General features: G+C 40.9%; 1 protein-coding gene across 1 annotated transcript in view; it reads right to left on the bottom strand.

The window, feature by feature from the left end:
• Window positions 1–19,496: 19,496 nt before the first annotated feature.
• LOC121539855 (microtubule-associated serine/threonine-protein kinase 2-like) overlaps window positions 19,497–26,760 on the bottom strand; it is a 29,738-nt gene continuing 22,474 nt past the window's right edge. The window contains exons 2-4 of the mRNA XM_041848505.2: window positions 24,064–24,202; window positions 23,809–23,954; window positions 19,497–19,544 (exon numbers count right to left, since the gene is read on the bottom strand). Coding sequence (XP_041704439.1) covers window positions 19,497–19,544; window positions 23,809–23,954; window positions 24,064–24,202 — 333 coding nt within the window. The remainder of the gene's footprint in view (window positions 19,545–23,808; window positions 23,955–24,063; window positions 24,203–26,760) is intronic.

The raw sequence follows: 26,760 nt of genomic DNA, 5'->3' as shown, positions 1-26,760 counted from the left end.
CTAATTTCTATGTTTCCTAACCTCAGACATAGAGACCTGTGAAAGCTGATAAACCCTGTCTATGGATGAAGGTCTTAAAGAAAGTCCCAAGTCCTGGAGAGACTGAAGGGTATCTCCAATGGGTTATATATGCTATTGGTTTACTGTTAGAATTGGTTGTTGGACTACAAAAATACTGTTAAAAGTAACAATGCATAGACCTAGAACATGCATCAACAACCTTGCTCCTATAGATCTAGCTATTGGGAGTGCAGGTTTCTGTTCCAGCCCATCTGATTATTATTCATTTAACTATTCAATCATCTCTTGTTTTGGAGTAAGATGGATGTCTAAACCCACTAACCATTTACATAGGCGTTCTTTGTATGATATGAAATAAAGTGCTGATTCTTTGAATTAAGTATAGTAGATTTTTTTGGTCATTGAACATGTTTGTCTGTTATTTGATTGTCACTCTCATTTTGTCTGATATTGCACATATTTGCAGCTGAAGCTGATGTCCTTGATCATTGGTGTGGGTGTAACAATCCCTGTATGGCTGACCTAGGATGCAACCCGTCCACAACAGCACTTCCATGATCTTGGTTGGGAGTAGGATAAAAGTACTTCAGGGTGGGTGACATCACCACACGATGGCTACTAGGGTTTTGTCTCACTTTGTCTTTCCTTGATTACTCGCATCCTATTTCCTCACCTGTATTGTATCGCAACTGGTCCCTCCCCTCTGACCTTCTTCTCCATTGGGTTTTGAGAAGGAGGCAATGAAATAATTGAGAATGGATGAATTGAGAAAGAGCCTAGCACTCACCTGTCAACTTTCTCACATGTGCTACACACTCACCCCTCTGCTACATCCCTCTGCTACACTCACTGACCTCCTTCTCCTCATCAACCTCAGCGGCAAGCAGAGCAGACTGTGTGAACTGAGTCAATCTAACACCCACAAAATTCATTTTGTGGGTATTTAATTCTGCTACACTGACTCAGATCACACAGTCAGCTGAGTTATACTGTCGGTGGCGTAGGAGGAGGTGAAAGGGGTGTGACTGTAGCAGAGGTGAGCTGCAGGTGAGTTCTAGTAGCCACTGATGTGATGTCATCCCTCCTGAGACTTGAAGTAGTGTCTCCTCCTCCTACGCACACTCACTAGACTATACAGTAAATACACACCATAAACACACACTCACTCACACACACTACACTGACACTCCCTCACAAAACCCACACACATACTTACATACACTACATATGGACACACACGCATACAGACACAACACAAACACATATACATACATATTACACACACACACACTTCTACACTCATCATTTGCTGCTGCTACTCTGTTCTTTATTTTACTCTTATTATTATCTATCCTGATGCCTAGTCACTTTACCCTGCCTTCATGTACATATCTACCTTGTAACTCTGCACATTGATCTGGTACTGATACTCCCTGTATATAGCTCCATTCTTGTGTATTTTATTTTATTCCTCGTGTTACTATTTTACGGTAAAGTCTACACCAGTTGTATTCGGCTCATGTGATTTTGTTTATATGAATGTATGTATATTTTAATACCATAAGCATCTCAGCTGAGGGAGGATCGCCTCCTGCAATTTTGTGTTGATTTGCTTCATTCTGCTACACTCACTGTCCTCCTCCTCCAGTGGTTGGCATGCTAGCTACAAGTGTCAGCCATACAGGGATGGAACTCATACATTACATGGCTACTTTGCAGCCCATGTAAAAGTGACCCTTCACTGTGGTCAATCTCCAGGGTATTTTTCTCTTGCCTCCACTATCTGTGCTCTACCCTTTTGGTTACAGTGGATGTGAGATTATTTATGGCATGCAGGCCCAATGCAGACATATGATGGGATTAGTATTGGCCTCGTGGGCATGTCCAATGCACTTGTACATGTGGCTTGTCATTTCTATACTGAAACAGGATGAGCAAATCCTCACACATTGTTTACATTTTGCTGAGATGTTTTCTCCATTTGAAATGATACTATTAGAAATAGGAAAAGCACTCACACATCTGAGACAACTTGTGTGTGGGAATCATTTGCTAATAACATTAAAGAAAAAAGGCTGATAATGGCAAATAATTTGGCTAACCATGTTGAAGGATACCAGATTTGACTTCTACAGCTACTGTACATGCAGTCATGAAATGGATTAGTGCAAGCACTACCCTTGCAATGTAGGTAGGCCTTAAAGATGACATGCACAGGAGAAAACATTATGAGCAAATATCACTATCACAAAGGTGTGCAGAAAGGAATATTTTAAGGTTAATTTGATTTAATTTCAAAATACATTTTGCTTGAAATAAAGTTACAATTTGTTTGCTTCATGTTATGTATCATCCTGGTGTAATTATATGCAGTTCAACATTATCACCACAAGGTGTCAGCGCTAGCATTTGTATTATAGTCTAGCTTTACTTAATGTAAACAAACCACTAGCTAGGTCTCATAATGTGAGGTCGATAATCAATGCCTAGCACAAGCTAGTGGTTCATTAAAACTACAGTTTCTTAATTGAAACAAAGTGGGCAATTCACCTGGATAAAATATAGTTGCATTTTGGAGGAAGAAGAAGACGACCTATTGGTTAAGGGCTGTAAGTAAGCATTTCACTGTAATGTCTGCACCTGTTGTATTCGGCGCATGTGGCCAATAAAATGTGATTTGATTTGATTTGATAGACAGACTGCTGAGGGTGGAGAGAGGAGTTGATGTAAACAATGTGGTTGTCAAACATTGGACTCGTATGCTAGCTACATTTAGTTTAGTTATATTGTTGGCTGTCGTGAGAGAAATTCATCTATCTAGCTGACTAACAAGGTAAGCTGATCTTTCTCTACCTTCACATCACGCTAGCTCTGTGGTTATTTGCTGTGCTAGCCAAATGTAGCTAACACAACCAGAGCAAACTGATAATAAATAGGAAATAAATGTTGTCCGATGATTTTGTTTAGAGGATCTGGTAGCAACAAGTCAATGTGTGTATATAACTTGTTTGTTCTATTTTTTGGTTGGATCAAGAAATATGACCTTGTTATTTTGTGCTAGCTAGCCGACTAGATAGCTAGCTAGCTATTATGGTGCGTTGCAGCGCCGGATGTTTACTGGGGAACCTCTTGGTTGCGTGTGCATATACAGTAGAATGTGTTATTGCTTAGACAGATGAACAGGTCTTTACTAAGTATTGAAGGGGTAGGAAAGGAGTATTAAACCTATAATATTCCTTACATTCTCTTAATGTCATCTAAAAAACAACATATCATCGTTTACAGTGGGAGTATGACGGAAGCCTAGCCAAACTATTCATCAGCTAGGCTACTTCATCACCCCCTCCACCCGCCAACCTTTTCCTAATTTTAATATGTGCTGTCTTCAAAAGACAAAAGGCAGACCGGCAGAATGACTTTGCTGGAGGAGAAACTGCACATTTCCACTAAAGTATTAATCTCTGCTTGTGTAATTTCCTTGTTGGAGAAAAATATACAACTATAAACACAAGGCACAACACAACCCACATCAGCCAATTATTTCCCAAAAATGTGTTGCCTGGAGCCATGAATAATGCTGTGCTTTGTTTTCCTCCCGTTGCTCCAAATGTCCACTGATCTCAAGCAGGCGCCTTTAATATTTCATACCAATCTTAATTGCTATCTGGACGCAGCCAGTCAAGCAGGCAAGCTGCCCCAGTGGGGGGTGGAAGGGAAGTTAGAGAGCGGATCAGCCTCTGAGACCCGGGTAATTAACTAAATATAGACAAACAGGAGAGTGGAAGTAAAACAGCTCAACTCTGTCCATTAGTTCCACAGCCTGGATGGAAGAAACCTTTAGCCAATGGAATTAAACAGAATAACATGTCTGTATGCAGTGGAAAGAAAATATAATTTATTGGCCCTCTCACTCTTACCCTTTCTACTTAACTTGGTAAGCGAAGGCCCCTATCGCGTTGGTAAGAAAGCGCCTGGGTAAAAGTCACTGAGTGAGGGAGATGAGAGAGAGGGATATGCAGAAGCTAGTGGTAATTACAGTGGTGGTTCAGGCTGACCCGCCGCCCAGGAACTCGGCTCACAGAACACACTCACATTTCGCCTAATTAGAGTTTGAGTTCTGCCACCCTGAGCAATATTCTAAAAGGTCACATCTCCGACAAACGACGAGAAAAGATTCTGAAGTTATCAGGACAGAGGTGACAACTGGCAACGCATATGGAATATAAATAAGAACTGGGATGATGACACACACACAGTTGTCTTTGTCTCATGTACAAACAAGTCCTTTTGTTCTCTGGTAAAAGCATGCCCTGGGGTCAACCTGAGTGTTGTTATTGTTTGACTCTGGAGTTCAGAGGAAGATGTCTGGTTGTTTAGTCTCATATCACACCTGTGGGGGGTGAGATGTTACAGACACTGTTTTGATTTTCACCAGTGAGATCAAATCACCTCAGGAGTAGGGCTGTTGCGGTGACCGTATTACCGCCACACTGGCGGTTACAAGTCATGACGGCAGTCAAATTCCACGTGACCATTTAGTCACGGTAACTAAGGTTTCTCCAAGCTCTGATGCTGCTGATGGTCATTAGTAGCCTCCCAAACTTGCTAACTGCCTGGTACTCAGCACTCTATTGTCCCTCTAATCACTCTGACATCAATGCAAATGCAATCGAAAATCTATTCAAACACTTCATGAGAGCCCATGAGCTCATGTTGCGCAACATTTCTATAGGCTATTGCGTGAGAAAACAGTGATGGCCTCTATTAAAAAGAGGAGGATCCCATTAGCTTTCTATAGACTAGACCTACTACATTTATTTCTCAACTTTCCTAATATCAAGCACATTGCTTCTCTTTACAACAGGAGTAAGCCTACCTGGCTGGCATAAAAATGAACCACGGGAAAAGCATCCTCCATTCGCTATTTAAGTGCATAGATGACATGTATTTTTTTTGCACTGCCCGTTTCGAGACAGGTGCATAATAATGGTCCATTCTAAATCAATCAATTTCACACATATATTATTTAGTATATGTAAAGACAAGATTAAATAAAGAATAGTGTGAAGGGTGACAGTATTAGCCTGTGAATTATCACTTGTGAATTATATATTATTTACATTTACATTTTAGTCATTTAGCAGACACTTATCCAGAGCGACTCACAGTTAGTGAGTGCATAAATGTTTTCATACTGGTCCCCCGTGGGAATCGAACCCACAACCCTGGCGTTGCAAGCGCCATGCTCTACCAACTGAGCTACATGGGACTATATCACAGGACTATATCACTTGTGAATGATGCCCAGATGTTGCGCATGCTTTTTTTGGCGACTTTTTACAAATCATAGTCGCACACCTCATGTAGCCTAGCCCATAGGCCTATATGTTTTGATAAGGTTTGTATCACAACTAAAGTGGCCAGATAACTTCTTAAAATGAAGAACATTAATCCGCTTTACAACGGGTGTAGAGCCTTACTGGCATACATACACAGCGCGTGAGTTTCAAGTTTGGGGAAGATCATTCTCACCATAAAAATGCACCTTTATAATAAAAGCATTACATGCATAATCACATTTGAGAATAGTGTTTTCCTGCTAATGGAACATTTGTGCGTATAGCTTACTGCCGTGTGCGCATTGCTGCGCTTATAATGTGAAGAAATAGCCTAATCGTTTATCAACATTTTAAGCTGAACGTTCTCATCTGTTGCGTCAGGCTCATTTCTCATAACAGGTTTTATGATGCTAGTGGTTGTAATAATTTGGGCTCTATCGCATCCCACAACTGTCCCAGATTATGTTTGGAATATTTATTTCTCGCACAGAAGAGGTCAACTTTTGTACTATAGGGGATAGTAGATTGACATAGGCTAGTGCTTTGGCTGTTCTTTAGGCCTACTCATCTTGTTGGCTGACAAAAAGTAAATGTTGACAGTTCTTCCAATATCTTCAATATGCACCTCGGAATTGGATAAGGAGGCGCGCAGTTGCATCCCCGATGTGTCTGTCTTCACTTGTAGCCTGTGAGAAAGTCCCGATCACATGACGGAGAGACATGTGAGTGAGAAGTGCTTCAGCACACAGCCGGGAGAAGGGAATTATAATTATTATATTGAGCCCAAGGGCACAATGGCCACTGGCCGCAAAAGGCATGGATTTTTTTAGGGGGCATTATGGCCCAAAGGGCATGCAGCCGCAAAATTCGAGGCATTATCAAGTGCTTGTCAAATTGTGAATTAGAGACTGATGAAGTGTGTACAGCCTGCGCAAAAAACAAAAACAGAGCTCATGTCTTTCATTAGACTTTTTTCCAATCATCATTAGAGTCGCATCATGCAGCCTTAGAATGTATTAAAAATCAAAACATATAGCCCAACATTTGTATCACAACTAAAGTTACATAGATAACTCTAAATTAAGCATATAGGAGTACCTGTTTCTTTGTTAACCGCTCAACACAGAATAGCCGCATGTGCACACTCCCTCAAATCGTTTAGAGAAAATATATTTTCTATTTTATTCAGCTTTGTTCAATTGTATTCTTCATACTATAAAATAATATAAAATAATGCCTCGGAATTATAAGCAAATCTTGTATGCTAAATGAACTAGTGTAGCCCACAGCCATATGGCATAGCCAGATCAGGGCCTAACATAAGGACAACTCAGAGTATGCTATTCTGTTCTTCTTCTAGAGTACATTTTCTTTATATCATGTTTCTTTAGACCAGTCTAAAATAAATAATGGATTTATTGTGATGGTGTAGGCTATATTACATGGATTTATTAGACTTTTTAAAATGTAGATGTTCCAAAGGTCTGCATCACTGGCTTGTAGGCTTTGTGTGGAAGCCAGGATAAATATTATAAAAGGTCACATCTCCGACAAACGAGGAGAAAAGATTCTGAAGTTATCAGGACAGACGTGACAACTGGCAACGCATATGGAATATAAATCAGAACTGGGATGATGACACACACACAGTTGTCTTTGTCTCATGTACAAACAAGTCCTTTTGTTCTCTGGTAAAAGCATGCCCTGGGGTCAACCTGAGTGTTGTTATTGTTTGACTCTGGAGTTCAGAGGAAGATGTCTGGTTGTTTAGTCTCATATCACACCTGTGGGGGGTGAGATGTTACAGACACTGTTTTGATTTTCACCAGTGAGATCAAATCACCTCAGGAGACAGAGGGTGCGTCCAAAATGTCCCGCTATTCCCTTTATAGTGCACTACTTTTGACCGGGGCCTGTCAAAAGTAGTGCACTATGAAGGGGAATAGGGTACCATTTGGGACGTATACAGACTCAAGGACTCGGCTGGAGCGTCTCTCCATAATGAAATTGAAAATTTTCAGGAAGGGGGAGAAGTGATGGAAAGAATGAATATATTTATTATCTATCCTGGGTTTAATAAACTCACACAATGGAGACAGAAAGACGGAGGAAGGATGCCCTCTCGCTGCCCCTCTCTGTCTGGCTGGCCGCTCTCTCAGAGGAGAGAGAAGGAGAACATTGACAGAGGAGACTGTCAGGGGATCGCACATAAGTTAACAGTTCAAAATCCACACAGCCAAACATATTAACACCATATGGCTACCAATATTAAATACTTAAAGACTAAGCAAGGACTTGTCTTATGGAAATCATCCAACACATGCAGAGACCATCATCATCACTTCTTTGTAATATTGGCCCTCATCTCAAAGTAACTGGTGTGGGGATCCTGTGAAAAGCTGACAGATGGGAGTTTAGTTTACCAGGTCAACTATCAGATTGCGCCTCTGCTTGATATGCTGCTCTCTACTGTTTCCTGCTGCATCTCTAATGTGTCTCTGGTCAAAACAAGGACACTGAGGTAGGAAGGTTTAGTCTCATTACATGAACCTGATCATTTCCCATTGACTTCACCACCAAAGGGACTTTCCCTGGATGACCTTCAGCGTGAGTCTCCCCCCACCAACCAGCGACATGATTTTCATCCCGCTGTAGCCAGGGTTGTGGGTTCGATTCCCACGGGGGGCCAGTATAAAAAAAATATATATATGTATTCACTAACTGTAAGTCGCTCTGGATAAGAGCGTCTGCTAAATGACTAAAAATGTAAAATGTAAATGTAGTCTATCCTAACTCAGAGCGAATGTCTCTGCACTGCAGCCCTGGCTGGCCATTTTAACGTGACTGTGAAAGTAGGCTGTGAACTGGGTTGTGATGTCCAGTCCACTCAAGGGATTAAAATCCAGGTAATGACTCAGTGATGAAGACAATCCATGGGAATACTGTAGTGTAAAATTCTGAGTCTACCCTACAGTTCTCTCCTCACATATAGATTATAGATTAATATATAATGACCTTAATCTCTGTGTGAATGTCAGGGCAGAGGGACTTTCACACACTGTGACCATGTGCTATGGACAAACACATGGATGACAATCATTCAGATCAAGTGCTCCCGATCTACTGTATTTGAGAACTAGAGCAGTGTGGATTCCAAAGATACCATTTATATTTGGAGGGTGAGACGAATCAGTGTGGAGAATTCACTCAAACCAACAGTGTTAAAGACAGTCAGGATCTCCTGGATCATTAGTGATAGTAGAATGAAAAAGATCACATTAAGGAAAAAATGCATGTGTTATTGTAGACCTAATCATACAAAGTGCACAGTAAGGTCCTAGACAAAGACCTTTTCTCTAGTCAACGGTATCTGTGGATGATGATGTTATATGGTGCATTCTCTTACAGAGCCTCTAACATACCACTGAGATCTTAGAGGAAGAGAAGGAACTGTACTGTGAAATGTGCCAAGAGTGCTGAACATTCTAAACAGGGCACAGGACCAGATAAGGTTCCATATGGTAGATGACATGCACATCTAAACTGAACAAAAATATAAACGCAACATGTAAAGTGTTGGTCCCATGTTTCATGAGCTGATATAAAAGATCCCAGAAATGTTCCATACGCACAAAAAGCTTATTTCTCTCAAATGTTTTGCACAAATTTGTTTAAATCCCTATTAATCAGCATTTCTCCTTTGCCAAGATAATCCATCCACCTGACAGGTGTGGCATATAAAGAATCTGATTAAACAGCATGATCATTACACAGGTGCACCTTGTGCTGGGGTAAATAAAAGACTACTCTAAAATGTGCAGTTTTGTCACACAACACAATGCCACAGATGTCAAGTTTTGAGGGAGCGTGCAATTGGCATGCTGACTGCAGGAATGAACATTAATTTCTCTACCATAAGCCACATCCAACGTCGTTTTAGAGAATTTGGCAGTACGTCCAACCGGCCTCACAACCGCAGACCACGTGTATGGCGTCGTGTGGGCGAGGGGTTTGCTGATGTCAACATTGTGAACAGAGTGCTCCATGGTGGCGGTGGGGTTATGGTATGGGCAGGCATAAGCTACGGACAACGATGGCAATTTGAATGCACAGAAATACCATGACGAGATCCTGAGGCCCATTGTGAGGCCTTTTTAAAGGTATTTGTGACCAACAGATGTATATCTGAATTCCCTGTCATGTGAAATCCATAGATTAGGGTCCCTTGAATTTATTTCAATTGAATGATTTTCTCATATGAACTGTAACTCAGTAAAATCTTAGAAATTGTTGCATGTTGCGTTTATATTTTGGTTAAGTATAGTAATAACACTAGTCCAGGGGTCATGTTAATGCAGAATTCTGCGTTTTTCATGCAGAAAAAATATATAAAAAACACATAAGAAATATCTTGCTGTATTTTGTAAACACAGATCTAAAATGCTTCTTAATGTAATTTCTGCTCGGCATCAGACATATTATGTGCTTCAGTTGCACTTCTCCACTCGGATGAGAATTAATAAACGGGCATTCTATCAGCAGACAGTGCTCTGACTGATGTGTAGCTACTTTTCTCAGGTACTTTTCTCGGTAAAATGCAAGATTAACTTCAAGCAAAACATTAGGAAATGTAGCTGGCTACATTCTTTCTTTGATAAACATTAGTTTTTGCAAAAAAGACATTGCTTTTTCATTATAAGCTCATTTACTTGTGCGGATGCTAGCCAAATAGCGTTGCATATCTGTTTTCTGACGAAAATGAAGCTATTTTTGTGTTGCACTAATGTATTTTCTGTGAAGGAAAACTATCGTTGCACGCCCCCTGATCACTCTGTTGAAGCAAAAAAACTGTTGAATTTGAATATAAAACGCAGGTGAAATGGTTTAAAAATGCAGATTCTTTGATGGTCTGCGTTTTGAAAATGCAGATTTCGTAACTCTAACGTGACCCCTGTTGTGTGACATCACGTGGCTGCCTTGGCTTCCACTGTCTGTTTACAGCATTGGTCACCAACCGGTGACATTCCTAGTCGATCAACAAACAGCAGCCCTAGTGCCAGGAAGGCAAAATGTTACAATTTTTTACCATTTCATGTGCCTGAAGGTAAAACTCCACCTACACTGCAGGCCAGAGAGCAAATCAAGTGCACCTCGAACACACAGCAAAGTTGATACTGTGAGATTTTTAAAAATGTTAAACCATGACTAGAGAGACTCAATGAATACAGCATAGAGCTGCTGTTTTTATGAGTAAGTTCATTTTTAAATTGTTATTCAGCACTGTCAACACTTTGTTCAAACCTTTTATAAGCCAAGTGATCCGATAAGCTTGCGTTGTTATTATCAGCGGCTTGTGTCTGCTCATAGGAGTAACAACAACAGTCTCCTCCATCTCCACTAACTGAAGCTGATTGTATGGATTTGTTTTCTATTAATGATGTAAAATGAACAGATGTACAGAAAGACTCATGTGAAGGCCAAATTACAGAGGATGAACTTATTGATGCAATTAAAGCCTTTAAGTCCGGGAAAACTCCAGGGCTGGATGGCATACCATTTGAGGTATACCAAACCTTTTTTGATATACTCAGACACTCAACAAGGAGGTCTGATTTCATTATTACTGAAACAGGATACAAGTGGTAAATATAAAGATCCAGACCATTAAATAAATTGGAGGCCTCTTACACTTTGCAAATGTGTGCATAGCGCATAGAATTAAAAAGGTATTGTTCATCCTAATCAGACAGGTTTTTTGCATGGACGATAATATAAGACAAGTACTGGAAACAATAGAACACTAAGAAAAATCTGGGAAAGCAGGCCTGGTATTCATAACTGACTTTGAAAAGGCTTTTGATAAAGTATGACTGGAGTTAATATATAAATCCCTGGAATATTTCAATTTTGGAGAACCTCTTATAAAAAGAGTTAAAGTTATGTATATTAACCCTAGGCGTAAAATAGTAAATAATGGATACTTCTCAGAAAGTTTTAAACTGTCAAGAGGAGTAAAACAAGGTTGTCCACTATCGGCATATCTATTTATTATGGCCATCGAAATGTTAGCTCTTAAAATCAGATCCAACAATAATATCAAGGGATTAGAAATCCAGGGCTTAAAAACAAAGGTGTCATTGTACGCTGATGATTCATGTTTTCTTTTAAATCCACAATTTGGATCCCTCCACAGCCTCATAGAGGATCTAGATCATTTTTCTAACCTCTCTGGATTACAACCAAATTATGATAAATGTACCATATTACATATTGGATCACAAAAAAATATAACTTTTACATTATCGTGTAGTTTACCAATAAAATGGTCCGACGGTGATGTGGACATACTCGATATACATATCCCGAAAGAAAGAAATGATCTCACTCCAATACATTTTAATAGAAAGTTAGCAAAAATAGATAAGATCTTGCTACCATGGAAAGGAAAATACCCTGATTAACTCTTTAGTCATATCCCAGTTTACCTATTTGCTTATTGTCTTGCCTACACCTAGCGACCTGTTTAAAAAAATGATATGAGCAAAAAAGATTCCATTTTATTTGGAACGGCAAGCCAGACAAAATGAAATGGGCCTATTTATATAATGAATATGAATTCGGAGGACAAAAATTATTAAATATTAAAGCATTAGACCTATCACTAAAAGCTTCAGTCATACAAAAGTTATACTTAAATCCGAACTGGTTCTCTAGCAAATTAGTAAGATTGTCTCACCCGATGTTCAAGAATGGCCTTTTTCCCTTTATTCAGATTACAACCTCTCACTTTCAGTTATTTGAAAAGGAAATCATCTCCCAAATATCACGATTTCTAAAACAAGCCATAGACAGTTGGTTGCAATTTCAATTTAATCCTCCAGAAACGACAGAACAAATAATGCAACAAATATTGTGGTTAAACTCAAATATACGAATTTATAAAAAATCTTTATTTTTTGACAAAATGTTTAAAAACTGTATAATCTTCGTAAATGATATCATAGGTAGGACTGGTGGAGTTATGTCGCACATGCAGCTAACAAAAACATATGGAAATGTCTGCTCTACCCAAAATTACATCCAAATAATTGCAGCATTACCGCAAAAATGAAAGAGGAAAGTGGAAGGGGGAAAAAGTAAGGTTAAAGAAAATTGTGATGAATAAAAAAGTATACCAGTTTTATTTAAGGACCAAAGGATTGACAGCCGTCCCATATAGATTGCAAAATAGTTGGGAAGAGATTTTTGACGCACCGATCCCATGGCATAGTGTTTATGAACTGATACGCAAAACGACGCCGGATTCAAAACTTATAATTTTTCAATGTAAATTATTATATAAAATTCTTGCTACCAATATAATGTTATTTATATGGGAAATACAATCTTCCCAGCTCTGCAGATTTTGCTGCGAAGAGACAGAATCATTAGATCATTTGTTTTGGTACTGTACATTTGTAGCTTGTTTTTGGACACAGGTCCAGGAATGTCTAAAGGATTGCAATATTTACCTGGAGCTAACCCTGCAGATAGCACTACTGGGTGATCTGAAAAGTTATAGTCAATCGATCAATAATATAATAATACTTTTAGCAAAAATGTTTATTTTCAATTTACAATCTGTAGAAACAATGAAAACAGAAAGATTCAGAACTTTTGTAAAACATCACAGTACAGTTGAAAAATATATGGCAAATAGAAATCCAATATGGATGGTGTTAAGAGATAGATGGGTAGTGTTGAATGGAGTTGAAGGATGGGACTAATAACAACTAACAACAACTAATAACAACAAGATAACTAATGTAAAGCATACTGTGTCCATAATAAGTATATAGGTTATAGGTTGCAAGCTTTTGTGAAAGAGCACAGTTAAAAAGATATGGCATATAGAAGCAAACCGGATGGACATCATGAAAATGATCAGAGAGGTTGAGGGTAGAAGAAGTTCAGGAGTAAAAACAAACAAAATATAATTATTGTAAAAGTGACTGTGTCTATAAAACGTATATAGTATGTATAAGCTGGAGGTAGAGGCCTAAGCATTGTTGTTCACTAGTTTACTCCAATTCGGGAAGGGGTGGTGGGGTTGGAAAGTAATAAAGGGAAATATATTGTTAAAAAAGGATATGTATATGTGTATGTATATGTATTTATGTGTATGTATATGTATGTGTATATATATCTGCAAGAAGAAAAAAACATATGGGGGATTGGAAGTGATGCAGACAATTACATTGATGGAAGTTACAATCTATCTGCAATATTAAAGCTGTTCTACCCTCTAAAAAATAAAAAATAAAATAAAGAAGAAACCTGCTTGGGCGAAGAAACACGAGCAATGGACATTAGACCGGTGGAAATTTGCCCTTTGGTCTGGAGTCCAGATTGGAGGTTTTTGGTTCCAACTGCTGTGTCTTTGTGAGACGTGGTGTGGGTAAACGGATGATATCTGCATATGTAGTTACCACCGTAAAGCATGGAGGAAGTGTTATGGTGTGGGGGTGCTTAGAATTCAAGGCACACTTAACCAGCATGGCTACCACAGCATTCTGCGGCTATACGGCATCCCATCTGGTTTGGGCTTAGTGGGACTATCATTTATTTTTCAACAGGACAATAACTCAACACACCTCCAGGCTGTGTAAGGGTTATTTACCAAGAAGGATAGTGATGGAGTGCTGCAACAGATGACCTGGCCTCCACAATCCCCCGACCTCAACCCAATTGAGATGATTTTGGATGAGTCAGACGGCAGAGTGAAGGAAAAGCAGCCAACAAGAGCTCAGCACATCTGGGAACTCCTTCAAGACTGTTGGAAAAGCATTCCAGGTGAAGCTGGTTGAGAGAATGCCAAGAGTATGCAAAGCAGTCATCAAGGCAAAGGGTGGCTATTTGAAGAATCTCAAATATACAATATATTTTGATTTGTTTAACACTTTTTGGTTACTACATGATTCCATATGTGTTATTTCATAGTTTTGATGTCTTCACTGTTTTTGTACAATGTAGAAAATAGTAAAAATAAAGAAGAACCCTTGAATGAGTAGGTGTGTCCAAACTTTTGACTGGTACTGTGTATACACAGTTGAAGTCGGAAGTTTACATACACTTAAGTTGGAGTCATTAAAACTCGTTTTTCAACCACTCCACAAATTTCTTGTTAACAAACTATAGTTTTGGCAAGTCGGTTAGGACATCTACTTTGTGCGTGACACAAGTATTTTTTCCAACAATTGTTTACAGACAGATTATTTCACTTATAATTCACTGTATCACAATTCCAGTGGGTCAGAAGTTTACATACACTAAATTGACTGTGCCTTTAAACAGCTTGGAAAATTCCAGAAAATTATGTCAGTGCTTTAGAAGCTTCTGATAGGCTAGTTGACATCATTTGAGTCAATTGGAGGTGTACCTGTGGATGTATTTCAAGGCCTACCTTCAAACTCCGTGCCTCTTTGCTTGACATCATGGGAAAATCAAAAGAAATCAACCAAGACCTCAGAAAAAATTTTTTGTAGACCTCCACAAGTCTGGTACATCCTTGGGAGCAATTTCCAAATGCCTGAAGGTACCACCTTCATCTGTACAAACAATAGTACGCAAGTATAAACACCATGGGACCACGCAGCCATCATACAGCTCAGGAAGGAGACGCGTTCTGTCTCCTAGAGATGAATGTACTTTGGTGTGAAAAGTGCAAATCAATCCCAGAGCAACAGCAAAGGACCTTGTGAAAATGCTGGAGGAAACGGGTACAAAATTATCTATATCCACAGTAAAACGAGTCCTATATCGACATAACCTGAAAGGCCACTCAGCAAGGAAGAAGCCACTGCTCCTAAAAAAGTCAGACTACGGTTTGCAACTGCACATGGGGACAAAGATCGTACTTTTTGGAGAAATGTCCTCCGGTCTGATGAAACAAAAATAGAACTGTTTGGCCATAATGACCATCGTTATGTTTGGAGGGAAAAGGGGATGGCTTGCAAGCCGAAGAACACCATCCCAACCGTGAAGCACGGGGGTGGCAGCATCATGCTGTGGGGCTGCTTTGCTGCAGGAGGGACTGGTGCACTTCACAAAATAGATGACATCATGAGGAAGGAAAATGATATGGATATATTGAAGCAACATCTCAAGACATCAGTCAGGAAGTTAAAGCTTGGTCATAAATGGGTCTTCCAAATGGACAATGACCCCAAGCATACTTCCAAAGTTGTGGCAAATGGCTTAAGGACAACAAAGTCAAGGTATTGGAGTGGCCATCACAAAGCCCTGACCTCAATTCTATAGAACATTTGTGGGCAGAACTGAAAAAACGTGTGCGAGCAAGGAGGCCTACAAACCTGACTCAGTTACACCAGCTCTGTCAGGAGGAATGGGCCAAAATTCATCCAACTTATTCTGGGAAGCTTGTGGAAGGCTACCCGAAACGGTTGACCCAAGTTAAACAATTTAAAGGCAATGCTACCAAATACTAATTGAGTGTATGTAAACTTCTGACCCACTGGGAATTTGATGAAAGAAACAAAAGCTGAAATAAATCATTCTCTCCACTATTATTCGGACATTTCACATTCTTAAAATAAAGTGGTGATCCTAACTGACCTAAAACAGGGAATTTTTACTAGGATTAAATGTCAGGAATTTAAGTTTAAATGTATTTGGCTAAGGTGTATGTAAAGTTCTGACTTCAACAGTAGATTTATGCTCACTTAGCTGTGCCTCAAAAGTAATACAGAAAATCCTATATTTCCAGTGTGATCATATACCTACATTTTATAAATATAACTTCAAAATGGTCTGAGAAGAACATTGGCAGGGCAATGCAAGCATAGCCAGTATGCAGTGATAATGTATTGGGCCTATAGCTTACTGCACAAATCTCATTGCTACAGTACTGTTTTTAATTGTTTAATGTTGCATAGCCTTAGGTTTTTTAAGTCATGTTTGACAAAAATCTGAGCGGTAAATCTTGGCTTGCATTTTGATTCAGAAAGTGACCATTAGTTTACAGGCTTCCAGGAACCCCTTTATTCTGCCATTTACATTTTAGTCGTTTTTAGGGGGGGATACTCTGTGAAGAGGTAGGTTTTCAGACGTTTTCGGAAGACGGGCAGGGACTCAGCTGTCCTGAAGTTAGGGGGAAGCTTGTTCCACCATTGGGGTGCCAGGGCAGAGAAGAGCTTTGACTAGGACGATTGTGCTTCCCATGTTTGTGTAGCAAAGGAGAAGACCAAATAGCAATAAGTATTACTGCTACTTAAGTAATACAACACAATTTGAAATAACTTCTACACAAATGAGTGAAGTGAAACATCCAGGATATTAATTTGTGGTTCTGGAACATGATTTTCATGCTTTCATTCCACAATCAAAACTGGGTGGTTCGAACCCTGAATGCTGATTGCCTGAAAGTCGTGGCCTATGAGACTGTATACCACAGGTATGACAGAACATTTATTTTTACTGTTCTAATTACGTTTGTAACCAGCTTATAATAGCAATAAGGCACGTCAGGGTTTGTGGTATGTGGCCAATATACCACACCCCCTTGTGCCTTATTGCTTAATTAGATCTCTGTCCTACTGTGACTTGAAAGATTCCCTGTGGGGAGATCAATTATGCTGTGTTGTCATGCAGGGAAGGCCTCTCTCTGCTGTAAAGCCTATCATCTCTCTGTGCACCGCCTGCAGTAGACAGCTTGATCTCCTACAGTAGAGGATATGCTGCAGTAGATACCTTGGGCTAGGACACTGCTGAACTGAAGGACACACTTCACATGCCAAGACATGCCCAGCCAGCCTGCTCACCGACCCACTTAATTTCACCCGACCAACAACGCTGGCTAGCTTAGCATTCAAGGCAGGCCGAACTAAGACACAGGGATCCCAATATATAGTATGCTGAACATCACTTTGGTCAAGTATCAGCGCTAAAAGTAGCTCTCCCACCAGGTGACTGCAGGTACACGCTGTCCTCCTTTGGCTATGAATTATGAACATGACAACCCAAGAGAGACAAGGAGAGAGAGACAGAGAGGGAAAGAGATGACAAGTTGTTTTTCCCTCCATCTCACTATTCACATCTCTTTTCTTTGTGAGTGGGCACTGTAACCTTGGGAGAGTAGCGTGAGTCATCACTGCCCTTCAGCTGACCTTGGCCAGCCAGGCTGTTTAGTGCTGAGGTTGGAGAAGGAACAGCCTGTTTTCATCTGACAGACTGACAAACACAAACAGGGCCCTCTGGCCATAGTCCCAAAAAAGACATTAGGACACTGGCGCACAGTCAGACAAGGACGCATAGTCACTGCAACTCACAGAGAGGCATAGCAGCAGTAACAGACACATAAGACACAGACACACAGTCCAAAGCAGGGACACAGACCCAGACAGACGAGAGAAGACACACAGATGAGCCACAGACAGGTCTGATGTGTTGCGACGTTGTCTGCCATGATCAGTTGTCTCACTTTATCCTGGGACTGGGAGACAGTTCTGTTTAGGCTCCTATTCACAGTAATTATTCATCATGGTCTCATGTATATTTCACACACAGCATCATCAGTACAGTCAGCTCCTTTTGGTAGAAGTCTTGATGAACTCCTCAATGAGGTCATTGAGTCCAAGTTAAATAAGTTGTCCTTTACGTAAGTCTCAAGTTGATCTTGCTTGAATAGACTAGCATTTAAACTTGTGTTTCATTTTTTTTTTAAGCTCAACTTCTCTACGGGTGTCATCTTACAAATACAATACAGCGATCTGCCCTTGCTCAATTTGTGTGTGTGTAATGTATGTGTTTTAATCCCAGCTGTCAGTCCTCCTCCAGTGTGTTCCAGCCGTGGCAGGCTGAGGTTAATACCCTCTCTAATATTCAACCCAGATCTTTGAAGTGATCCCATCCACCACGCCTCAGATAAAAGCATCAATACACAACAAGCAGGAGAAAGAAAAACAGCCCTCTCATTTTAAGGCACTTGACCTTTTCCGGTCTTGGCAAACCAAAGCAGACACTGGTTATTCAGATCTGCAAGTGAAAATAGTAATTTCCAAGTGAGTAAAAAGATGACAAGAAGGCAGAAATACTTTATTTTTTATGTTTGAATTATGATCTCCAATTTCAAAAGGCCCTGCTCGTCTCCTGTGGCAGGCTGAGTGTGTTTTAATGATGACGCTGGGGAGATATAAAAGAGCCACGGTGTAACAATAGCACTGACTATTCCCTTTATTTATTTATTTATTTATTTATTTATTTGCGTTTATTCCCATTCCAGCTAAGCCTTTAATTTTACACAAATGCAAATAGTATGCAACTGTCATTATGTCAATGCCTTGGCTTACAAGCTCTCTCTCTCATCAATCTAGCATTATTCAGCTGATATTATACCTACATCATCTTAAACTCAGGAAATAGAACTGAGCTGGACTTGAAAGCTGCTGGACGTTGAGTCAACACAATGAGCACATACTATGGATGTGTTTTTCAGACATGTCAGACTGAAACAAATAGCCTCGCCAGTCATGAGAAGCGTCTGGCACTTTCAATGCTAATAATTCAATGAGTGGAAAGGTTTTGGATGTCAGGGTCATTCACCTAGTAGTCTAAGGGATGCTCTCAACTTCTACTTTACTACAACCTAAGTATTACATGGCAACCTGGTCTCAGAGCATTTCGTATTATTCTTTACATTACTCCGAGACACTCCATTTAGTATGATATGTTACGTTTCGTATGGTATGCAATAATTTGCTAAAATGTACAATATGTTACGAATTTGTAAAACGTATGATATGTTACGGATTCTAGCTCAGTAGCTAGGTGGCTAACGTTAGCTAGCTGGCTAACATTAGCTAGGCTAGGGTAGGGGTTAGGGTTAAGTTTGAGTTAGGTTAAAGGGTTAGGGTTAGGGGAAGGGTTAAGGTTAGGGTTAGGGGAAGGGTTACCTAACATGCTAAGTAGTTACAAAGTAGCAAAAAAAAAGTAGTAAGTAGTTGAAAACGTGCTAATTAGCTAAAATGCTAAAGTTGTCCGTGAAGAGATTCGAACTCGCAACCTTTGGGTTGCTAGACGTTCACATTATACGCCCTAATTTGAGTGTCTCGGATTTTCATTTACTTTGTTACGTCTAGTCTATGAGACCAGGCTGTACATGGTGACAAGTGCTGTAGCTTTGATGTTCTGATGGGTGCCAGAGAATGAAAAACATTCAAACCAATGAGACATATCCTCATCCTGTCCAGGTGCTCCTCTCTCAGGGTACACTTAAGGCCACTAGACTAGGCCACTCTCTGGCCACCTGGCACTCTGATAGGTTACCAGGTGATTTCCAGGAATTATAGGTAACGTATTGTGTCTTTTTCATGAAAACACACACCAAGTGCACACTCTAGGCACCACACACACATACCATTAGCCCGGATGTAAACACCATCTGGCTATGCAGGGTTGTTTCCCTGCAGAGTGTAGACCAGACCAGGGACCAGACTGCAGTGCCTCCATTCCCATCATCAGAGCTCTGTACTGTATGAGAGGGTATTCAATTAAATGAGTGCCTGACCAAACAAGAGAGACCCACTAGGGAAGACAGTGACACAAGACATGATTTTCACATCCCATGAAGAACTGTGCTAACATTATGTGTCATACAAGGCACAACATGGCTGTTACACCAGCCAATACGGCAGGGAGCCCAATTTATACATTTGTGAAGACATCAACAAACCATATTGCCCAATGGTGACTATGGCTCGAGGCTGACAGTTACTGATATTAATGGGCCATTCAGGCCTTAGGTGACATTGATCTCATAGCCCTTAGCTACAGTACAGGAGAATAGTTTCACCAATAGGCCTATGTACTGTAACTGAACAACTAATATAATTAAAATCAATAACAGATTCAAACCTCTCAGCACAAGACAGACAGACAGACCCTGAGGCATGCAACACAGCTGTTAGGAAAAGGATAAATACAAATGGTTGTTTACTGGAAGCTGTATGTTTGGCCATACAGATATCTAATACTGGAGGACATACAGTGGGGGAAAAAAGTATTTAGTCAGCCACCAATTGTGCAAGTTCTCCCACTTAAAAAGATGAGAGAGGCCTGTAATTTTCTTCATAGGTACACGTCAACTATGACAGACAAAATGAGGGGAAAAAATCCAGAAAATCATATTCTAGGATTTTTAATGAATTTATTTGCAAATTATGGTGGAAAATAAGTATTTGGTCAATAACAAAAGTTTCTCAATACTTTGTTATATACCCTTTGTTGGCAATGACACAGGTCAAATGTTTTCTGTAAGTCTTCACAAGGTTTTCACACACTGTTGCTGGTATTTTGGCCCATTCCTCCATGCAGATCTCCTCTAGAGCAGTGATGTTTTGGGGCTGTCGCTGGGCAACACGGACTTTCAACTCCCTCCAAAGATTTTCTATGGGGTTGAGATCTGGAGACTGGCTAGGCCACTCCAGGACCTTGAAATGCTTATTACGAAGCCACTCCTTCGTTGCCCGGGCGGTGTGTTTGGGATCATTGTCATGCTGAAAGACCCAGCCACGTTTCATCTTCAATGCCCTTGCTGATGGAAGGAGGTTTTCACTCAAAATCTCACGATACATGGCCCCATTCATTCTTTCCTTTACACGGATCAGTCGTCCTGGTCCCTTTGCAGAAAAACAGCCCCAAAGCATGATGTTTCCACCCCCATGCTTCACAGTAGGTATGGTGTTCTTTGGATGCAACTCAGCATTCTTTGTCCTCCAAACACGACGAGTTGAGTTTTTACCAAAAAGTTCTATTTTGGTTTCATCTGACATTCTCCCAATCCTCTTCTGGATCATCCAAATGCACTCTAGCAAACTTCAGACGGGCCTGGACATGTACTGGCTTAAACAGGGGGACACGTCTGGCACTGCAGGATTTGAGTCCCTGGCGGCGTAGTGTGTTACTGATGGTAGGCTTTATTACTTTGGTTCCAGCTCTCTGCAGGTCATTCACTAGGTCCCCCTGTGTGGTTCTGGGATTTTTGCTCACCGTTCTTGTGATCATTTTGACCCCACGGGGTGAGATCTTGCGTGGAGCCCCAGATCGAGGGAGATTATCAGTGGTCTTGTATGTCTTCCATTTCCTAATAATTGCTCCCACAGTTGATTTCTTCAAACCAAGCTGCTTACCTATTGCAAATTCAGTCTTCCCAGCCTGGTGCAGGTCTACAATGTTGTTTCTGGTGTCCTTTGACAGCTCTTTGGTCTTGGCCATAGTGGAGTTTGGAGTGTGACTGTTTGAGGTTGTGGACAGGTGCCTTTTATACTGATAACAAGTTCAAACAGGCGCCATTAATACAGGTAACGAGTGGAGGACAGAGGAGCCTCTTAAAGAAGAAGTTACAGGTCTGTGAGAGCCAGAAATCTTGCTTGTTTGTAGGTGACCAAATACTTATTTTCCACCATAATTTGCAAATAAATTCATTAAAAATCCTACAATGTGATTTTCTGGAAAAAAAAATCTCAATTTGTCTGTCATAGTTGACGTGTACCTATGATGAAAATTACAGGCCTCTCTCATCTTTTTAAGTGGGAGAACTTGCACAATTGGTGGCTGACTAAATACTTTTTTTCCCCCACTGTAGTCTCAGAGAGCCTTACTGTAGCTAGCTACTGTATTTATGCTAAAGGAAGAAACCAGAGGGGCGGTTGGGGTGGCAGAGCATTGGGCCAGTAACCGAAAGGTTGTTGGTTCGAATCCCCTGATCCAACTAGGTGAAAAGTGGCGGTGACCCCTTGAGCCAGGCACTTAACCCTAATTGCTCCTGTAAGTCACTCTGGATAAGAGCGTCTGCTAAATGACTAAAACGTAAGTTGAGGAAAACTTTAATAAACTGGCCTATGAAAAATATAATAACCTATGACTATTTGCTCATCTAAAACAGCTCCGCAGGTCATATTTTCCGTTTCAAAACGCTTCCACAATTTCCTGTTGGCTGCATTACGTAATAGCTGTGGATACTTTCAAAAAGTCTAAAACGTTTTGTTTGCGGGCCTTTCTAAATGTCATTCACACAAACCACAATGAACCGTTTTTACTAATCTGATAAGACACCTTCTCAATGAAACACGACAACACAATTGATTCATACTGACACTGTTTACAATCAAACCATTCATTGGTATTTGCGTCGGTCGTTAGTTACATAACATTTTAATTGACAAAACCTTGAACTTTCCCTGGCCTCTCATTGACCCTGTAATGTTTTAGTGAACCAACTTTTTAAAGGCCAAGCTGTGGGCGTGTAGAATGAATGCTATGAATGTGAGTGTCTCTCAACCAGCTATAATATATACAGCTTTGTGCCACTGTCTCTTACAAGTGTTGCCCAAAGCTGAAAACTCAAATATTTGATAATACTGCCATCTATTGGTGGGTTGAACAGCTGAAGACTGTATTTTATGGATCACATTAATGAACCTGCAGTGCCATGCACTGCCAGTAGGTGTAGCCCTAGCGCAGCAACAGCTTGTTACAAACGTATACAGTCAATGGATGCAACACACACCACTACACGGCTATCAACATGCCTATCATATTATGCAGGTCAGATGAGCTGTGCGTCGTGATACATTTCCTCACAAACACTCGTACAAATAAACGAACGCCACACGCAAACACAGAGGTAGGGCAGCAGGAAGCCTAGCGGTTAAGACCGTTGGGCCTGTAACCAAAAGGTCGCTGGTTTGAATCCCCGAGCCGGCAAGGTGGAAAAATATGCCGTTCTGCCCTTGAGCAAGGCAATTAATCCCCAAGAACAATTGCATCCCGGGCGCCGATGATGTCGATTAAGGCAGCCCCCCTCAACTCTCTGACTCAGGGGGGTTGGGTTAAATGTGGAAGACATATTTCGGTTGAATGGATTCAGTTGTGCAACTGACTAGGTATACCCTTTCCTTTTTTACACACACACACTCAATCACTCTCCAGTTCTCCTGCCATAGGTCTCAGTTTGCAGACCGTATTGTCAGACAGACAGTGTGTATAGCGCTCAGTGTGCTTTATGGGTGGGCAGACAGATCGTGTGCGTACTGAGTGGCTGTATGGATGTCAGTGAGGGCAGGGCAGGGCAGAGCAGCCAGCTGTCCTGACTAGTGAATATAGAGACAACCTGACTTATCAGTCTCTCTCTGCCTGCCTGCTGCAGCTCTCTATGTAAAGGGAAATAGTGCACAGCACTGTGTACTGGCTGGGTAGATAGATGGAGCAATAAAATGGATGGGCAATAAAAGAGTAATATAGCCTAAAAGTTGGCTATTGCTAATTGGGGAATATTGGATTCATTGGGACAGTACATAAATGAGGAACAACGGGATGGTGTTTATATGAATGAATAAGGATGAGGAATTCAGTCATTGTCATGTCTATCTGTCTGTATTTGTAGTGTACTCACCAGTCCTGCAGTGAGTGATGGTGCAGACTGGCCCAGGGACTGGTTCCTCATGCGGACCAGATTGTTGGGGGGTTCTACAGGAGGATGCCAGGCTAGCTTACTCACCCCACTGTGCATACTGCTGGACAGGGGCAGACGCTGCTTACCTGGTGGGGGGGACAACAGCTCAACTAGATCTGACAGCAGAATGACAGAAAAGTGGAGCTTCTTGAGTGCTTTCGCATGGACTCATGATTGTGTGTGTGTTTCTCTTACCGGTCCTAGCCATACTGCTACGGCGTGTGCGGCCATCATTCTGGCTGAGCTGTCGGTGTAGTTTGGTATTGTTGGCGGCGGGGGACAAGTCAGGGTTACTCATCTTCCTGAACAACAGGGGAGGGGGCGCAGCAAACTCCTACAGAGAGAGAGACGGAGAGGAGGGAGGGAGGGAGAGAGAGGGAGGATGGAGAGGGGGAAGCGAGGGGTTGGAGGAGAAGAAAACAAAAGGCTGGCCTATTAAAAACACTCGTCTCCAATCCGAACAAGTCAAGTAGCCTGTCCGTCCCAGTCCACTCAGCTATGGAACATGTGATGCAATGACTGTAGCCGTTCAACAGTGATGTCACGCCACAGCAAAGCCAACCAAGCCAAGATCAGTCAGTATATCGGTATCAAAGTCAAAATGTTGGTATCGTGACAACACTAACACAGACAGGCACACACACACACACACACACCTGCTCTTCTCATTTTGGAAGACTGTGCTCTGCCGCTGTGCAGATGGACTGAGCAGAGTGCACACGCACGCGCACACATACACACACCAGTTGCACGACCATTCACCATCAATCAATCAATCACTCAGTCGTTGATGGATGTTTGTTAGGCTTTGCCCTTAGCAACTGGTCCAGGGACAGTTTAGTGGTTGAGAGATGCTAGGACAGTTACTGAAGTGAGATATTGATTTTGTCTGTTGAGACCAAATTCCAACCGAGATCACCAGAGACAGACACATGGAGGATGTGATGTACAGCCAGTACGATGAGTCAGGCCTATTTGTTTTTGCATCGAAGACCTCGGAAACATCCGTCACCGTGGAAACATGGCTTGGCTGAGGGGTGGTTCCACCTCAAAAAGCACAAGAAAGAGGATTTTGACACCCACCATCTCAGATTGTTCTGAAATCCTTTATTTAGTTAGAATCAGATGAGATAGCCACTCCTGCAACATTATTTTGTTGAAAGACAATTTGAACTCTGAGAAATTAAGCTAATTGATTGCACCCAAATTAGCCATTTCAATTTATAGGATTCATATATTATACTGAACAAAAATATAAATGCAACATGTAATGTGTGTTGGTGCAAAGTTTCATGAGCTGAAATAAAAGATTCCAGAAATTCTCTATAAGCACAAAAAGCTTATTTCTCTCAAATGTTGTGCACAAATCTGTTTACATCCCTGTTTGTGAATATCTCTCATTTGCCAAAATAATCCATCCATCTGACAGGTGTGGCATATCAAGCAGCTGTAGTCCCATGTAGCATGGCGCCAGGGTTGTGGGATCGATTCCCACGGAGGACTAGTATGAAAAAAGTATGAAAATGTATGCACTCACTACTGTAAGTCGCTCTGGATAAGAGAGTCTGCTAAATGACTAAAATATAAACGGCAGGCATAAAGCTACGAACACAACTGCATTTTATCAATTGCAATTTGAATGCACAGAGATACCGTGACGAGATCCTGAGGCCCATTGTCGTGCCATTCATCCACCGCCAACACCTCGTGTTTCAGCATGATAATGCACGGCCCCATGTCGCAAGGATCTGTACACAATTCCTGGATGCTGAAAATGTCACAGTTCTTCTGTGGCCTGCATACTCACCAGCAATGTTCCCTCAAATTTTTGGGCCACTGAGCAAATGTTATGTCTTGTGAGAGGAAACTTGAATGTTGTGAGAATTTTGTGCAACTTCCGGCGTACATTTACAGGAAACACTGAGGCTGTACCCTTACAGTTTTAGACAGTAGCCAATAGGCTATTTTGGCTATTTATGTAGGCCTACCAACAAAACCAATGGAGCAAATCCCATAACATTTACACATAGAAATAGCTTTTGATTTCTATGATATAGCCTACAGTAGCCTATATGTAGTGTTCAATGAAGGCCTACATTTCACGAGACTTTAAAAAACGTTTTTTACATTATGAAGGGATTTACATTAATTCCTGATTTTTTACTTGATCTGTAACACCATGGGCCAAATAGGTGACTGTAAATTGCATTGTTCTGTGTTGTATGATGGAAGAAACCACTTTACAAAATAAAATCAATTACTATTATCATACAGAGAATTAGACAACATAGGCTACCCCTCTGACTATTTGCTCAAAATACAACACTGCCCTTTAATTAAGACATACAGTGCATTCCAACAGGACAACGAACCGAAGCACACAGCCAAGACAACGCAGGAGTGGCTCCAGGACAAGTCTCAATGTCTTTGAGTGGCCCAGCCAGAGCCCAGACTTGAACCCGATCGAACATCTCTGGAGAGACCTGAAAATAGCTGTGTAGCGACGCTCCTCATCCAACCTGACAGAGCTTGAGAGGATCTGCAGAGAAGAATGGGAGAAATTCCCCAAACAAAGGTGTGCCAAGCTTGTAGCGGCATACCCAAGAAGACTCAAGGCTGTAATCGCTGCCAAAGGTGCTTCAACAAAGTAATGAGTAAAGGGTCTGAACACTTACAGTACCATTCAAAAGTTTGGACACACCTACTCATTCCATTATTTTTACTATTTTCTACATTGTAGAATGTTGAATATATTTTGATTTGTTTAACACTTTTTGGTTACTACATGATTCCATATTTGTTATTTCATAGTTTTGATGTCTTCACTATTATTCTACAATGTAGAAAATAGTCAAAGTAAAGAAAAACCCTTGAATGAGTAGGTGTGTCCAA

Source organism: Coregonus clupeaformis, chromosome 26, assembly GCF_020615455.1.
Source record: "Coregonus clupeaformis isolate EN_2021a chromosome 26, ASM2061545v1, whole genome shotgun sequence".
NCBI lineage: Eukaryota > Metazoa > Chordata > Actinopteri > Salmoniformes > Salmonidae > Coregonus > Coregonus clupeaformis.
Note: the sequence above shows the minus strand (reverse complement) of the source record. Positions and strands in the feature narration are given on the sequence as shown.